Source organism: Otolemur garnettii, unplaced genomic scaffold (genome assembly GCF_000181295.1).
Source record: "Otolemur garnettii isolate 467f Iridium unplaced genomic scaffold, OtoGar3 scaffold00017, whole genome shotgun sequence".
In the NCBI taxonomy this organism is placed as follows: Eukaryota; Metazoa; Chordata; class Mammalia; order Primates; family Galagidae; genus Otolemur; species Otolemur garnettii.
In genome coordinates this window covers 22,164,100-22,180,672 of record NW_003852412.1, presented here as the reverse complement: position 1 = coordinate 22,180,672, position 16,573 = coordinate 22,164,100, and the positions used below count along the sequence as shown (strand labels likewise).

At 39.6% G+C, this 16,573-nt stretch overlaps 1 protein-coding gene across 9 annotated transcripts in view; it reads left to right on the top strand.

Annotated features, from left to right (window-relative positions):
* MEF2C (myocyte enhancer factor 2C) overlaps window positions 1-16,573 on the top strand; it is a 172,145-nt gene that overhangs the window by 134,912 nt on the left and 20,660 nt on the right. For all 9 annotated transcript variants that reach the window (XM_003785968.1, XM_003785969.1, XM_023510873.1 and 6 more), the window contains 2 exons: window positions 4,926-5,112; window positions 7,238-7,285. In XM_003785968.1, coding sequence (XP_003786016.1) covers window positions 4,926-5,112; window positions 7,238-7,285 — 235 coding nt within the window. The remainder of the gene's footprint in view (window positions 1-4,925; window positions 5,113-7,237; window positions 7,286-16,573) is intronic.

Below are 16,573 nucleotides of genomic sequence, written 5' to 3'. Positions count from 1 at the left end.
GGCAAAAGAAAAGAATTAAGTTCAATCAGTCACATTAAATTAAACAAGGCCCATTAACTAAAAATATTTTATTAAAAACATTTCATTTGATTTTCTTATTGGACTTTTCCTTGTAGTAAGTTTGAGGAAACAGTGGGTTTTGGATAAGAGTTGCCAAAAACGATGACTTGCTTCAGTGACTATGATCACTCTATTCAGGGGCGGAGACTGAAGCTTTGTGGCTGTCCTGTCTGCGTCTCCCAGAGCCAGCACCCGCTCCAGGGGCAGGCAACCTGCCCTGCCCTCTGAGGGACGCTGAGGGCTGGCCTCAGTTAAACACCCTGCTGTCACTGTTTTAAACAAGGGGCCCACATTTTCATTTTGCCTTGGGCCCCGCCAATTACATAGGCTGTTCTGCCCAGAGCATTTTATTTGACCATCCCAAGTTCCTTCTTCCTGTGTCTAGTGCTCTTAAAATTTGATTGGAGCCCAGCCTTGAGATATTTGCAAGTTTCTGAGTTTTAAACCACTTTTTCAGCTTAGGTAAAATATCTTTTAAGCGTAGATGCTTTAAAATTTCTTAATTTTGAAAAGCCAAAAAGAAAAAGAATGAGGTCAGTTGTTACAGCCCTGGCAGTCCACAAAATGTTGACAGCAGTGTGGTCCCTTTATGGATATGATCATTTCATGGCTCAGATAAGGAAATCGAGGTCAGAGGAAATTAAATGACCTGCCCGGTTAAATGGCAATTTATCACATCAGCTGGACTGCAGCTGGGCTTTCTGGTAGAAAGGCTGATGTTCCTGCTGATTCTCTAAAGTATCTTCTCAGTGTAGCCATTTTTAAGCTTATAATTTGCCCTCAAAATTATTGTAGGTAGTTCCTGATACAGATGAGGAAACAAAGCAAAAGTTAAAGAGAACACAAAGGATGTTGGCATATGTTATAAATTCTGAATTTTTGACATTTACTCTGATAACATAATTCTGTTTGACAGCTCTTTAGCCAATCACAAATCAGTTTTACAATAATCGTCAAACTGTTTATGGTCCAGAATTCTGGAAACTTGAGTAATTAATTCTTGGGAACAATGGAGGAAGGAAGCAGTAAAGCAACTTTCACTGAACTGGTTGTTCAATAGTAAGAACTCAAGCCCTGATTATTAATAATCCACAAGGGATCGATCACTTGAGCCCAAGAGTTTGAGGTTCCTGTGAGATCTGAAAGCATGGCTCTCTACCCAGGACACAAAGTTAAGAGTCTGTCTCAAAAAAATAAAAGATAAAATAATCCTCTGTATTTTGGATGCACATATAATCACATAGGTGGAGGCAGGGCTTTGCTCTCTGCTGAGACATAATCAGCATTTGCTAGAATATGAGGGGAGGTAGAGGCTTGTAGCTAATCCTTAGGTACCCAGTAATAGTTTATCAGTAGTAACAGGGAATACTCATTAAAACATTTGTAACTAAAAGGTAGCTTGCAGATACCAGCCCTAAATGAATATGGAAGAGGGGAGTCTTTGAGCTTTATTTTGGCCCAGGACCTTAGTCACTGTGATGTGGATGGGTGCTCCCCCACATTCCATGAAAACCGTTTAGCTTGTTACTTGTGTGGCCCACAAATACAAAGCTTCTAATTTCCAGCCCTTATTCACTCAGCAGTATGATTCTGACTGCAGTGTTCTATTTCTACCCAAAAACTTCTACAGTGTCACACAGTGACTTAGTAGCAAAAGCAACAGACCCAGTGGCTAGTGAGGTGACCTTGGGCCACTTACTTAATCTCACCAATTTAAAAAGGGAAGAATTAGACCTACAAGGAAGGGGTGTTGGAAGAGTTAGATCATGTTGTGCATGTAGATTATACAGCGCTGTGCCTGCTCAGTAAATCACTTGGAGTAAGTGGCAAGCTTAGATTTCCTATCAGGACAGCCCCTTCATGTACTAAAGGGTAGAGTAGGCTTTGTGTTGCCTTATAGCAAAAGAGCTTGAGTGCCTTGGTAAAAGGGGGCATTATTTACCAACGTCATAACTGATCTTATAAACAAGCAGAAAGAAGAGCAGGGGAAAGAGAGCAGGAGGTGGGGTTAGAGGGAAACAAGTTGCAAGATCAGAGTGGTCAGGGTGGGCGTCCAAGGAGAGGCCAGATTGTGAGCAGAGACTTGACGGAGGTGATGGAGGTTGCCATGGAAATGAGACAAGAATGAGGGTGAAAGGCAGAGGGTGTTAGGTGATGAGATGATGGAGGTTGGCACAAGCTGGGGACTTAGAGGGCTTTGCAGACTGGTGGAAGAGCTGGGCTTTCACTCTGAGCAAAATGAGAGCTCTGGACTGTTGTCACGACTTAGTGTTTTTGAAAGATCTGTCTGTTCTGCAAGGACAGAATTGGGAAGGATGTGACTGCAGTGATCCCAGTAGGAGCTGATAGTGCTGGAACCAGGGCAGTAACCACACCCCCAATCATCGTGAAGCCCAAAGATAGTCCAATAGATTTCCAAAATCTCACTAAAGAGATAGTCCCACCACTGTAGAGTACCAGTCTCTTAGATCTGGAGAGTTACTGTTACAGCCCAACAGGACAGCAGGACACAGGTGGCAAAGTCAAAAGGGCGTTAAAGAGAGTTTATTGAAAGGTGTGGGTGGAGTTAAGGGAAACCCAAGAAAGTACTGAACGGCATTAGGGTTTGCAACCTAGAAGCTGTTACCACCTCTAGGCCTGAAGTAGGGAAGGAGCGAGCAGAGCACAGCAAGGTTGACGTCTCCAGGGCCCAGCAACCCAAAAGGCACACGGCCTTCACTGGAGGAAGGCAGCCTCACTCGGGCCCAGCCAGCAGGATGCTAGCAGAGAAAGCGCCCTGACCTCTCTCCCCTCCCGCTCCCCATCCTCCTGCTGTCTGCTGTGCCTCCACCACTGGCCAGTTGGCAGCCAGAGGGGACAGGAAGCCTGATGAGCCTGGTTGATCCAGTCTGGAGGGTCAGTTCCTTGAGGGTCAGCAGAGTGAAGAGGATGGAGGGGGATCCGGCTGGGCAGATAGAGAGCACTTGGTTCAGTGGCTTACCTGGTTTCCTTAGGTGTGGTAGAGAAACTCTTTTGTGGCCTTTAGTGAAGAACTGCAATATTTTATTCACTCTATGGACCTTTACAACATACTCTAATTTTTTTGTTGTTTAAAAAGGGCCTGGGAATTTGAGTATATATTCATTCTTCGATGTCTTATCATTTATATTGCTTTATATCGTGGTGTTTATCCAAAAATTGTTTCCAGTTACCCTGTTTATGACAGTCAAAGCCTGATGCAGAATGACCATATTAATGTATCATTTGAAGATTTTTATTTCCCCTCAAAAACAATGAAGAATCAAAAACAAAAAAAAGGGAAGTGTTGTGAAACATTTGCTCTTGCCAATATTGACATGTCCGGAACGTGGAAGAAAAGAAAAAGAAATAACAAGGGAGCACTGGGCACGATGACTCATGCCTTTAATCTGAGCGATCTGGGAGGCCAAGGCAGGTGGATCTCCAGGCTGGAGCTCAGGAGTTCAGACCAGCCTGAGCAGGAATGAGACCCCATCTCTACTAAAAATAGAAAAACTAGTCAGGTGTTTTTGCGGGCGCCTGTAATCCCAGCTACTCAGGAGGCTGAGACAAGAGTATCACTTGAGCTCAAGGATCTGAGGTTGCTGTGAGCTGTGACGCCACAGTACTCTACTGAGGGTGACATGGTGAGACTCTATCTCAAAAAAAAAAAAAAATAGGAGGATAAAAGTAAAAAGTGAATAATATTGTGATCCTCACCAAGGTGGCACAGAAGTGTCACAGAGCATGACATGTGACACAGGCCAGCCAGTACAGTAGGAACAGGAAGTTGACATTGCTACTAGAGGAAAAAATAGTAAACAAACAGACACATAAAAAATAACGAGCCGTGTGCGCATGTGCATTTAAACTTGCACAGTGACTTACTGAGAGCCCCGAGGGAGCACCATGGACCAATCCGGTTCCCTGTGTTTCCTTTTTTATTAAGGGTGCCGTGTGCTCTGACATTGTGAGTCATCTGCGTTATATTCAAACAGTACTTTTCTTTGTAATGCTAAAAATGACAACAGAAAAGAAGGGTAGTTACAGCTGTGATCAATCTAGTTAGTGCAAGCAGAAACATAAACATGATTTTTACTTAAATTGCCAAATACCAAAAAATCAATCATGGAGACCTGAATTGCTCTAATTAGACATCCGCACGGCTTCACTCAATATTTGCCAACAGGTCTTGCCATTTGTCGGTGACAGTATATACCAGAAATGTGAAGTGTGACATACTTTCTCAACTATCACTTTAAAATGTGAATTATTGAATGATCCATGCTCTGTTGAATCCTGTATCTTAAAAATGCCTATTATCTTCAGAGTTACTTTTAAAAGAGAGACTTTTAAAAATAATAATTAAGGTATATGTGCTGCTCACGTGCCTAGGGATGATTTTATATCATTAAACTTCTGCATAAATATGCTTCAATAAGCAATTAAACCAAAGGCTCTGGTTTGCATTTTAATCCTCCTTTTTCTCTGTGAAGTCATCACAATCATGTACCTTTGATCTTGCAGTCATTTCTGGCACCAGATTCAGATATCACAAATGAACAATTATTACTTAACAGAATGGAATTCAAAGACAATGGGGTCTAATGAAACGGGGCTTTGTCTTAAATAAAAGTGAAACATTTTTTCATAGTTGTGAAGAAAGACTTCTCTAAGTGCATTAAAGAAATCAATTTATGATCTGAACATCTTGAGAGCTTTTCTTAATGGTCTTCTAGACACCAGGCGGTTTGGAATTTGGAATTTTTCTCGCAATAATAAAAGCTGTCTGCACTTGAGAGCTTCTGTCACTGTTGTTGGCTTTGACCCACGTTTGTTTTGCTTTGTTTTGTTTTCTGTTCCCGCAGGCTGTTCCACCTCCCAACTTTGAGATGCCAGTCTCCATCCCAGTGTCCAGCCACAACAGCTTGGTGTACAGCAACCCCGTCAGCTCACTGGGAAACCCCAACCTTTTGCCACTGGCCCACCCTTCTCTGCAGAGGAATAGCATGTCTCCTGGTGTAACACATCGACCTCCAAGTGCAGGTAACACAGGTACGTCCTCGTGGAGTTGTCACATTCCCTGGTCATTGGAAGGAACCACTTTGCATAGAAACCAAGGCTATTTTATCCCCAAGATGCTTTCTGGTTTTCCATTTATGTTACTGTATTACTTAACATCCAATCTCCTGCTAGGTCTTCTACATGATAAAGCCTAAACAATTTAGTATATCTTAGAAAATCTTTCATGGTCTGCAACGTATCTTTACAATCTACCACTTATCTCCTCCTGTGGCAATCTTTCAACCACACACTCTCAAACAGGATGTCAAATATCCGCCTCCATGCACTGGCTGCTGCTCTCCCATGCCCAAAATGCCATTCTCCCTCCTCCTGGTAGGGAGGTATCGCCTCTTCTGTGAAGCCTTTCCCTGTGTTCTATAATAGCATTTATCCCATTTAGTTATTGAATACTTGGTCACTTTTTATTTATTTGTTTATGCAGTAACTTATTCCACAAAGGCAGAAGGGAAATACGATAAGATAGTGTCATTTACAAAACCTATGAAATAAAAACAAAGCTGAGTCAGAAATAAAGAGCACGTCATAAACACACGTGCACCTGCCACAAATTTGTCTTTATGCTTCGGAAAGATCCTTACTGTTGTTCACTTCACAGTGCCTGAGAGAAAAGAAATTCTTGCTCAGAAAAAGCTCACCATTCTTAGTACTTAGATCAAGCAGAATACATTCTGATGAACTGTATGTAATATGTGGCTATTTCCCAAACTGGGTCTAAAGATGCTTTAAGAGAAGAATATTCTCTTGATTTGCCAGACTCACAGTAGGAACTAAGTCAGTGGATATTGAATATAACTAAACCATTACTTTGTATTTCCAAAAGCAGTTTCAAAAATAATTGTATTGCTAAATCACGCACAGCAAACAGTTACATATTTACGTTTTATTTTTAAGAAAGTTCTCCACAGGAAGTTTTTAATATATTTTAGGCACACATAAACCGAATTAAAATTTCTCATGAACAGATTTTTCCTTTAGAATAATGGCATATCTGCCTTACTAAAATTAGAACTAAGTATGTATTGATTATTTTATTACAGAAACTTCCTAAAGAAAATACAATTAAAATCAGTCAAATAAAAAATCTTGATAAGCCTTGAGTCTGGGAATGTGTACGTAGGGCTTAACTATGCCGTTGTCTTGGCTTTTGACCATATTTGAATTTTTTTATATAGATTTTAAATTCATATAAAATTTCCTTTGAGACCTTACTCAAATACAGTTGAGTGTCTTATTTGATAAACTCATGCTAATTTTTTAAAATTCTGATACTTTATTTCTAAAATACTATTTGATTGGAAATAATAAAACATTTGCTTAAAATGTAATGAACGTTCTCTTTTAATCCCAAAACCTAAACTAACCAGTAATTACAGAGTATCACTTAGAAGCAATTAGAAAATCTAGACGATATTCTTAACTATTATTCTTTTGACCAAATCTGATTTCTTAAAAACTGAAAGTAATTATTGTATTCACTATCATACTGAAGAATCTCAGCTCCCATAAATAAACATTGCCAAATTTTTACGTACTTTCTTAAGAAAGTGATGAATACGAATACGCTTCTAAATTTGTGGCCAGTGAAAATTTATTTTGTTGTGTCAGTTAGTAAGATTTGAGTAGGAAATGTAGGAAGATTCGTGAAATGATCAAAATTCTGGGCAGTGCACATTGCATAAAATTAGTAGTATGAAATATACTATTTACAAAGAACTAAGCATCAAATGTGTGATTAACTGAACACAAAGAAGACCTTATTCTTTATTTTTTTTTTTTTTACTTTCTATAAAACATCTGCTTAGGAAAAACCTAGACTTGGAAATAATACAAATGCAGAGACCATTCAAAGACTGGATTTTTTAAATGTAATCTTTCTTAGAAAAAAGATTCTGCCAAATGTCAGTGATTGAATGTATTTTTAACGTTTTGAGCACAGCATGTCACAATAAAACAAATGTCAGCCATCTGACTTGGGTAGTACTTTCCAAGTTTATGACTGTCGGAGAGGACAAAATAGCGAGGTTGCTAAAGGTAGAGTGTTCTGTTCTGTGGGCCTTTAGCCTTTCTCCTTTTGATCTTCCTCTTTAATCCGTAGGTGGTCTGATGGGTGGAGACCTCACGTCCGGTGCAGGCACCAGCGCAGGTAAGCTCGGCTTCTGTGCTCAGGACACAGCTTCGCTCAGAGCGCTCCCACCAGGCGGTTGGCAGGACTAAGTCTTCTGAACAGTTAAAGTTGAGAGGTCTGTGAGAGGCACGGAAAAATGACCCCACGAGTTTCTAAAGCACTTTTCTGAAGCAGGAGTAGTTAAATAGTAACTTAGAAGAAAACCACTTATTAACTAGAACCTTCCTTAAAGCTGGGTGCCATGCGTGGCTCACACCTATGATCCCAGCACTCTGGGAGGCCAAGGCCGGTGGATGGCCTGAGCTCAGGAGTTCAGACCAGCCTGAACCAGAGTAAGACCCGTCTCTATAACTGCCGGGTGTTGTGACAGGCACTTGTATTCTCATCTACTCGAGCCTGAGGCAAGAGAATCACTTGAACCCAAGAGTTTAGGTTGCTGTGAGCTATGATGCCACAGCACTCTACTGAGGGCAACAGAGTAAAACTCTGTTTCAAAAAAAAAAATCCTAGAACCTTCCTTAAATAAAACTTCAAATAAAACTCTGGCCAGCAGAGAATTGGGGGCTTAGATTAACTCAACATAATGCTAGATACTATCCCTGGACACCAGAATACTTCAGATACTGTTTTAGTGTTTCCCCTTAATGTTGATCATTTGTCGTTCAGTGTGAATCCCAGAGATGCACTGAATTCCTGCACATTTCTAAAGGAGAGTACATCAAGGAAAGGAGAGAAAGAGATTACAATCACGGGTTACTAAAACAAGTCACATTTGGCATTAAAATGAGTTCTTTAAGAACACAAAGAACCCCAAAAAAGACCCTTAATACATCTTGGCTTTTACACTCTGACCAACTGTCTCAGCGTCACATTTCTCTAAGTTCCATATTAATTCATAATATTGTGATTATTAAGATATTTATGTCATTTTTAATGCAGAGGCAAGACAGCACAATACTTTTGAATGCCATCCGCAGTTCACTAGTGGCATAACAAGTAACCATGGTAATTTCTGCAGCTGGAACATGCTATACTTCAAAATAGGAGGCAAGCATGAGTGACACGAGGTTATGTTTGAAATGTCAAAAAATTTCAAGTTTATTGAAATATCCTTGGATAGCCTAATTAAAATGTTTTGCCATAGTCAAATGTAATAGCCTTCTAATTGTAAGAAAAAAGATAAAGGAAATTGGTATAAAACCAGTTTTAGAAATACGTGCATTTGGGGGTAGTGTTTCTAGCTTCTGATGTTGGCACTTCACTAATTCCTTGAGTAATGAAGAAAAGTCTTAGAGCTCCGCAGTGAATCGACCAGCAGGGTGAATAGTACTGGCTTCTGTTTTATGTATCTTTTGAAAATTAGGTAGCATCAAATTAGTGAGTAAACTCAAAGTAGTATTTTTCTGGAAACTGAAATGAAAGGCTCATTTTTTATTTTCCCTCAAAAAAAACACTTTGTGGTCTGTAGCCTCAGAATTAGGCAAGCAGATCAAATCCAGACCAGAGCTTCTTGCATTCAAGTCTCTGCCAAATACTATGGTTAGAGAGAATGGTGAGGACTAAGAATCTGGGGTTCGCAAAGACCGTGATATAAGACCAAGATGTTATCAAGATGTTACCATGTTTTATCCAGGATCTCACTGCACCAGTTTGCTTGCTGTTAGGAGCACATCTAGGAGTGGTTCTATTTGTCATTAGATGTAATTAAAAAAAAAATAAGTGGAAAAAAACAGGGGTGGAAGTGGCTTTTTGCTACTGCTTAACGGCTAGAATGCTCTACAATCCCGCTGAGTTGTAATGGTTGTCCAGGGATGGAGAAGACTCTTAATCTTGTATGCAGAAACATTTACCATAGATAGGCAGTAGTGTCACTGAACTAACACAATCTTATAGACCTTAGCAACTTCATCCTCGTATCTCAGGACCTTTGCCAAAGTCATGAGAATCTTCTAACTCTAAAATAGAAGGAAACAAAAAGAAAGACCCTCAGTCGGTCTACCCGGACGATAATAAATATTGTACCTTGATTGTATCTTGCAGCCAGGAGCATGTAGTCTTCACAGCTTCTATAGTTGTGAAAGTTGCTTACCTATTTTTTTAAAAATAGAGGAAGCCCTCTCTAACTCTCATTCCAAGGAACACCTGTTATAGATGTCACTTAGTCCTGAGCTCCGCTGTCATGTCCTGCTCGTCAACTCAGCCGTCTTCCCCTTCTGTCTCATGCTGGCCGGTATCCTATGTCAAACTGAGTATATCTGTGCTGATGTCAGAGAATCACATAACACCAGGGGGAAACAAGGCCAGCCAGAATGTCTCTGCATTTCAGAAAAGGAAACTAAAGCAAAATGGCCAAAAGATAACCTTCCAAATTTTGAATCTTGTCATTGAAATTCAAGATCTCAGATAAAGGTAGAAACTCTGAGGCCAAGTGGCAAGATTGCAGTAAGTTCAATCCTTTAGCTTTTGTGGTTTTTTCAAAATCCAGTTATTTTGACTTGTTAGAAGGGGGGACTGTCTTGTGAGGAAAGAAGTAAATTTGACATTGGTTGTGTGCCTGTAAAAACCAAAGGACCAGAAAGTGAGCATTCTTTCTTTCAGCTCAGCTTGATCGTAAAGCAGAGCCTCTTTCCTGTCTGGTCCCTGAGCCATCCCTCTCCCTCATCGCACCATTTAGTGGTCACCAAGTCTTACCAGCTCTGCCTCCAGGGTTTCCCAGATCTGCCCTTCTCTCTCCACTCTCAACCCACTGTTCCAGTTCAGACTCATACAGACACTCCAGAACTGTTTCTAGGGCTTCTTAATTTATCTCCCTAGTTCCAGTTGCATCCAGTTCCAATCTCCCTGGGACTAATAGGTCTTTCTCAGATCCCAAAACAAGTGTAGGGCATCGTTCACATGCTGCAAATCCAGCCAAACCGTGGCTTCCCAACTCTTTGAGAATTACTGTGAGCCTTTTATCTCTGGCTCTTTCCTACTTTGCAGCCTGAACCTTCTTCCCTTCTGCCACTGCCAGAAAGAACCTGCTCTCCACCTCCAAAGACAGCAAACATTTAATTGTTCTTACTGTATGCTTTACAGAAAGGAACTTGTTCATTCTCATAACAGTCCTACATAGTAGATATTTAGATCATACCCATTCTGTAGATGGGAAAAGTGAGGCACAAGGAGGTTAAGTCACTGCCCAAAGTAGAAACAACCAATGTGGCTTCAGAGTGTGTGCTATGCTCTCCATGTCTACTACGCTACATTGCCACTTTCTAAACAATGTCAAGGCCACTCGCCTTCACCTGTGCATTCCTAGCACCTACCCGCCCCCTTCCTGCCACTGAGCACTCCTGATCATCCATCTGAATTTAGATCAGCCACTCAGGAAACCCTCTCCTGACTCTTTCATAATTCTCTCTCCCTGAGTTTGCACATCTCACTGGGCTGACTGCAGTGTCTGGGCATTCTTTGGACACCCAGCTCTCCAGGGACAAACTGTGACTTAATTTGTATTCCCAGCTTAGCATGTCAGAGTGAGCACCCAGCACATATTCAGTAAATGTTTGTTAGTTGAAGAACGGAGAAGTTGATCTAGACTTAAAGTTTTAATAAATTTTAAAGCCTTTGTAAAGTGGGATATGATACCCTTGATGTGTAATTCACAAAAAAATAATGTCTAATTAACTATTTGATTACGTAGCTGAGTACCTTTGACCAATAAAGCAAAGTTGTGCTAACTTCCCTAATATTCTTAAAGGAAAACCTAAAGAGCCCATGTTCAGCAGTAAATGACATGTGGGTTGACCTCTTAAAGCAATGAAAGCTGTGTTGCTTAGTAGGATGGAAGCATTCCGATGTGTACAAATAATCAACACATTGAATCTTATGATGGCATAAATGTATTTATGATCTAAAAAAAAAGCAATGAGCCTTTTGTCGTCTCTTAAATTGAAATACTTTTAAAGATGAAGGCAAAAGGTAATAAAAAAAAAAGTAACAGGATGGGGTGGTACTCTCAGCGTAAGAGACATTTACAGCAAGTCATTAAAACACACTGCAATAGTGATGTTTCTACGTTTCAGTTGATAGTTATTCATCCACTACTGAGTTCTTTCCTCTCAATAACCAAAATGGAAAATCACTGCCTTAGAATTACATTTGGTCATACCTCTGTACATCAAAGCCTTTTACATACTGCTCTGAGTGGATATTGATGATTGCAAGATCAAGTTGAGTTGAGTTTTTGTAATCATTAGATTTAATGTAATAATCATCATTAGCCCAGCAGTGCCCTATACTGGATTATTCACTGTCCTGTTAGGTTTTCACTTTGATGACATGGTTGCCTTTTATTGGGTAGAAAGGACCAGGATGCTCCAGGATTTACTGATTTATGATTGAGATCAAAAAAAGAAGGGGGGGGAAGAAAAGTCTTTAGGAATCCCTTTGAAAATTTAAGAGAATTGTACAATCCACATAGCTATTTGACAATAAGGCAAGGAGATTTATGTATATTGGTTAATAATTTTAATTGGCATTTATTGTAAATTAGATATAATTTTATATAAAAAGAAACTAACAGCTGTGTCCTTATTTTGATTGGTAATTGTTTACTATTTTATGCATTTGGTTGTCAAGCATTGTCACTTCTGGAATGCTTAATTTCTGTCAGCTAAATACATGAAAACTGGATGGTGACCGTGTACTGCTGAGGATGACTACTGAGCAGTGAGTAAGGGGCCCTGGTTTTCAGACTCTGGAGAGGCTCCAGCTCGCAAGGCCCTGGGTCATCACTTAGCATCTTTAAACTCAGTACTATACTTGGGGTTAAAACACAAAATCTTTGCAATTCATTTACACATAGTGTTGTATGATCTTATAAAACCTTTGCTACATATTTTTTGTAATTTAACGTTGAAAAAAAATTCAGCATATTACAAAATAGAACTAAGGTGGGAAGAGGACAGATCACACAATGCTCCATTTTTCTGTACGAGTACCATTGTTTTTCAAGACTTCTCAAAAATTTCTTGGCTGACTTCCTTACCAGCAAAAGACTTCTCTGCGATTCTTACTCAACGATTTAACATACCAATAAAGTGGTTTAAAATTTAGTCTAAAAAACTGGCTTCAACAACTTTCATTTTTTTGTTGTGGTTGCCTGACATAACTCTGCAGATACAGAGTGCAATATTCAAGAAAGGAGAAAAGACACCTCACCTAACCACTCTTGAAAACAAAACTAATTATTGATATAAAGATATAATGTTATGTTACCTTTTAAAATATAATTAGGCAGAAAATGAAAAAAAAAATCTAGGTTAATAGTTGAATTTTGTTTTGAAAGTCTTATTCTGGTAGTTTGAATGGCTCTGAAAAAAAGTCTGAATTTTACCTTGGGAATTCCCTCAAAACGTAAGATCTAACAACATTACTGTATTATTATCTTCATCTATGAAAGCAATGATATTTTTAACTCAAACCAAGGTTATCAAGATTTATTAAAGGGATAAATATACTTAGTCCTCTAACTCATTGATCTACAGCATGTGATACGTAGCCCCTGTGGAGAGAATCAGTGCCCACTCCCCATATACAAAACTGGGCAAAGTATAGATAAATCAGGCCCCTGACACCACTCTCTGGAAGCTGATGGCAAAGTAGCAAGGCAGGTGGGCTGAAGAGAAGACAAATGAAAAATGTTACAGGTTAAATCAGGATGTAAAGTCTGGCTTAATGCTTAAAGGAGCTTGATTTCCAGAGGGAAAAGAAAAATTGTAAAGTCTAACCACCAAGCAAGTGTTTCAGCAGACTTCAGACCCTTATTTATTGTGTTTTCTGAGCCCATAAACTGTATCCTTTTTATCCCCCACGCCTCCAGTATATTCGGTAAAGCAGTGTGAAAACCAGTCTCTTTTCTCATATCCTATTGACTTAAGAGTGTGATTCGTAATAAAACTTCAGCTATTTCTAATACTAAATTCAAGCAGTTAATATTTTCACTCAAAATGTAGTTTCACTAAAATACTAGTTTCACTCTAAATTTGTCTTTTTCTCTCATAGCAGTCTTTTTTTCCCGCCATATTACTGAGTTCCCTCTTCCTATTTTTGGCATCACCAGAAGGTTTTATTTGGAGATATCATGGAAAGGAAAGCTTTTTTCATCATCATCGGTGAGGTGACATTGTGCATCAGTGGACTACATATGCCGATAGGGGGATGTGGTTAAAAAAACCCCTCTTTTGGAAATCAATTTTATACTTACCAGGGACTTTTCTCACTCAGGGCTTCAAGGCTGTCTGTCAGCCAAGAGTAAAACTTGCTGTTTTTAGACAAACCTTTGCCAATCACTTAAATTTGCAGTCGACTTAAATAGTATATTTCAGTTGAATTTCATACAGGCTCATATTTGAAAGATTATTGGCTACTTTAAGGTAAAGGAAACTATCTGTATTGTGCCAAAAACATGAATAGATAGTTTCAGTGTATAATCTACAGATGTGTCCACAGGGTGCTAAGTATTCATTAGGTTTATTTATTATTACTCCATTTTAATTGTTTTAGCTGAACTCTGTATTTAAATGTTAACTGTTTTACTAGACACTCTGCGTTCCCGTCACGATTTTTTCAACCTCCAGTTGTGGCAAAGAACTGATTGCTTTGTATTTGAAGTATGAGAGGGAAACGTAGGTTATTATAGCAGTAAGAGCAGACGTAAAGCTGTAGCCAATTTACATAGCAAACATCATGACATTAACTTACATAACAGTCATGAGAAGGGAATCTTTAGCTGGCTCTAATAATAAGCAAGTCAGTGACGATTATGAAACCATGGAGCCAAATTGTTACTCAAATAGTAATTTGGGAAAATAATCCAGAGGCAGATATCCAGAATAATAATATCCATAATCAAGGAAAGTCCACGCTATACAGTTATTTTAGGGACGGCATCATTGCCCTAGACGAGTCTGTGAATTCCCAATTAGTTGTGAGATAGTAAGTGAAATAAATGGTGCAAGGTTTCTAGCGCAGTTTCAGCTCCAGAGTAAGTGCTTGTGAATAAACATGCACTATCGTTGGTATTATAATTATCTGGATTCTTGATTTTCTAGACAAAAAATTCATGTTTTATGCAGTTTTAGTGATATTTGTCAAATGGGCACTGGATGGAGAGCAGGCTGCCAGGCTTCACGGAGATGGCCGGGGGGGGGGGGGGGGGGGGGGGGGGGGGGTGGGGGGGGGGGGGGGGCGGGGCGGAACCCCAACCTCCGAGGGGGGAGTACAGTGAGAGGTTACTAACCCTGAGGCGAGTGGTCCGGGGCCGGGCAGCTCATCTCACTTGGAACAGGCGGAACTTCTGATGTGTTCGCAGCACTTGTGTAAATGTTAAAACCACAAGTAATTATTCTTTCTCTTCCATCACGTTCTCTGTAATTTATACTGTCTCAATATTTTTGTTTATAAAAATGACTAGAAGAATGAGCGATTGTGTCAATAATGAAGACACCTCCTCATTTTTTTGCAGACAGCCCCAAAATCTCAGGAAGTGAACAATTAAATGAGTCATAAGTCTGTCATTCAGAGTTAAGTGGGATTTTTGTAAGATAGCATGGTTCAATATCATCTTTATGATGCAATTAAAAACTGTCCCTTCTGTAAATCAATCCAAAAGCGGAATGATCTTTTGAGTGGCTTTTTGCACTGGAAACACCAGACTGTCAATTTCTTCCTTATTTGCAAATGCAAGGAAACGTGCCAATCTCAGACATCTGGCTTTTGTAATACCGTAGTGGAAGCAGTCCACATTTTGGATTCAAATCAAAGCTCTCCCACTTGCTGACAGGGTGAGCTCAGCCTAGTCACAGAAACTCCCCTAAGCCTCAGTTTCCTCTTCTGTCAAAAGATGGGATGATAACATCTGACCACGTTACCACTAGGACAAATGAGAGAGTGGTTTGCCAACACAAAGGACGCTCACTCTTTGGATAAACAACTCAGTCATAAGTAAAAATTCTTTACTTCTGCCTCACAACCCAGAGCTTATAGCATGCGCTGTGTGTTCAAAATTCAGTCTCTAGTTGGCAGCTAGACTGTTAATTTCACAAAAGATCACAAAACTAAGCACAGTTCAAGAAACATCGAGGACAGACAAGCTAGACATGAAATTCCTGAAGCTCTGGGCCGGCATCAGATGACATGGTCTAGCAGAAGACACAGGTCTCTTTTTAGAATGTCTACTGCCCCAGCACTGGTTGGTACAGCCGAGAATAGTCTGGGCTTTGGTATATTCTTGGGTATTTTTCTAAGAATACACCACAGAAGACACTGAGATTTCATAGGAGTTTCTTCATGGTCTAACATTATGCATTCTTATATAATTTCCCTAAGAAACCCCCAGAAAGAGTGGAGATTTGATTTTGCGAGTAAAAATCTGTAATCAAGATTCCTTAGCAAGATAAGAATCAGAAGTCTGGTTTATGTGCCATTCTATGGTAAGCATAATGAAACTTTCATCATTCCCAGATTTCTGATCCCCCAAATATTCTGTGGTTGCCTTTTCTCTTAAAGCCATTCTATGGAAAAGATCCTTTTTCCCTCCAAAAAAATAAAAATTGCTGTCATTCACAACAGCTGAATAACTTACAGTTCCCAGGGCTTCACAAAGGGTCTCAGGCCTTCAGGGCAGAGTGAGGACAGAACTGCGGTCTGCATGTTCACAGTTTTCCACTAAATTTTTTTTCTGAGTGTCACTTTCAGTAGAGCAGAGGGTTAGAAGAGCAATTTTACTTACACAATTTCAAGTAATTTTCTGTGAAAAGATGTATTTTCATTGGAGATAAAAAGAAAAACAGCCTGAAATTAGAAATTAGCCTATAATGTTGACACTTTGAAAAGTCAAATGTAAAATTAATTGATGGCAGTGAGCATTATTATATTTGTGACATCACCTGTTTAACAAGACAGTATACAAAGCTCGGTGCCTGTGGCTCAAGCAGCTAAGGCGCCAGCCACATACACCTAAGCTGGTGGGTTCGAATCCAGCCTGGGCCTGCCAAACAACAATGACGGCTGCAACCAAAAAACAAGACAGTATACTGAAAATGTTTTCAAATTTATTCTAATAAAAAAAAGAAAGTGGGTAAAACATTTTGTTGAAGGAAGCAGGAAGTCCATATGTTCAGCTTCAGGTTTTCCTGTGGCAGTTTGCTCCAGACTCCCTAAATCAGGCACTCCTAGCAAATTGCTAAATGAAACATTTTCTCTACTCCTATATATTAGAAGTTGTTTTCCAGATAACAACTAAGAGAGAATACCGTGCAA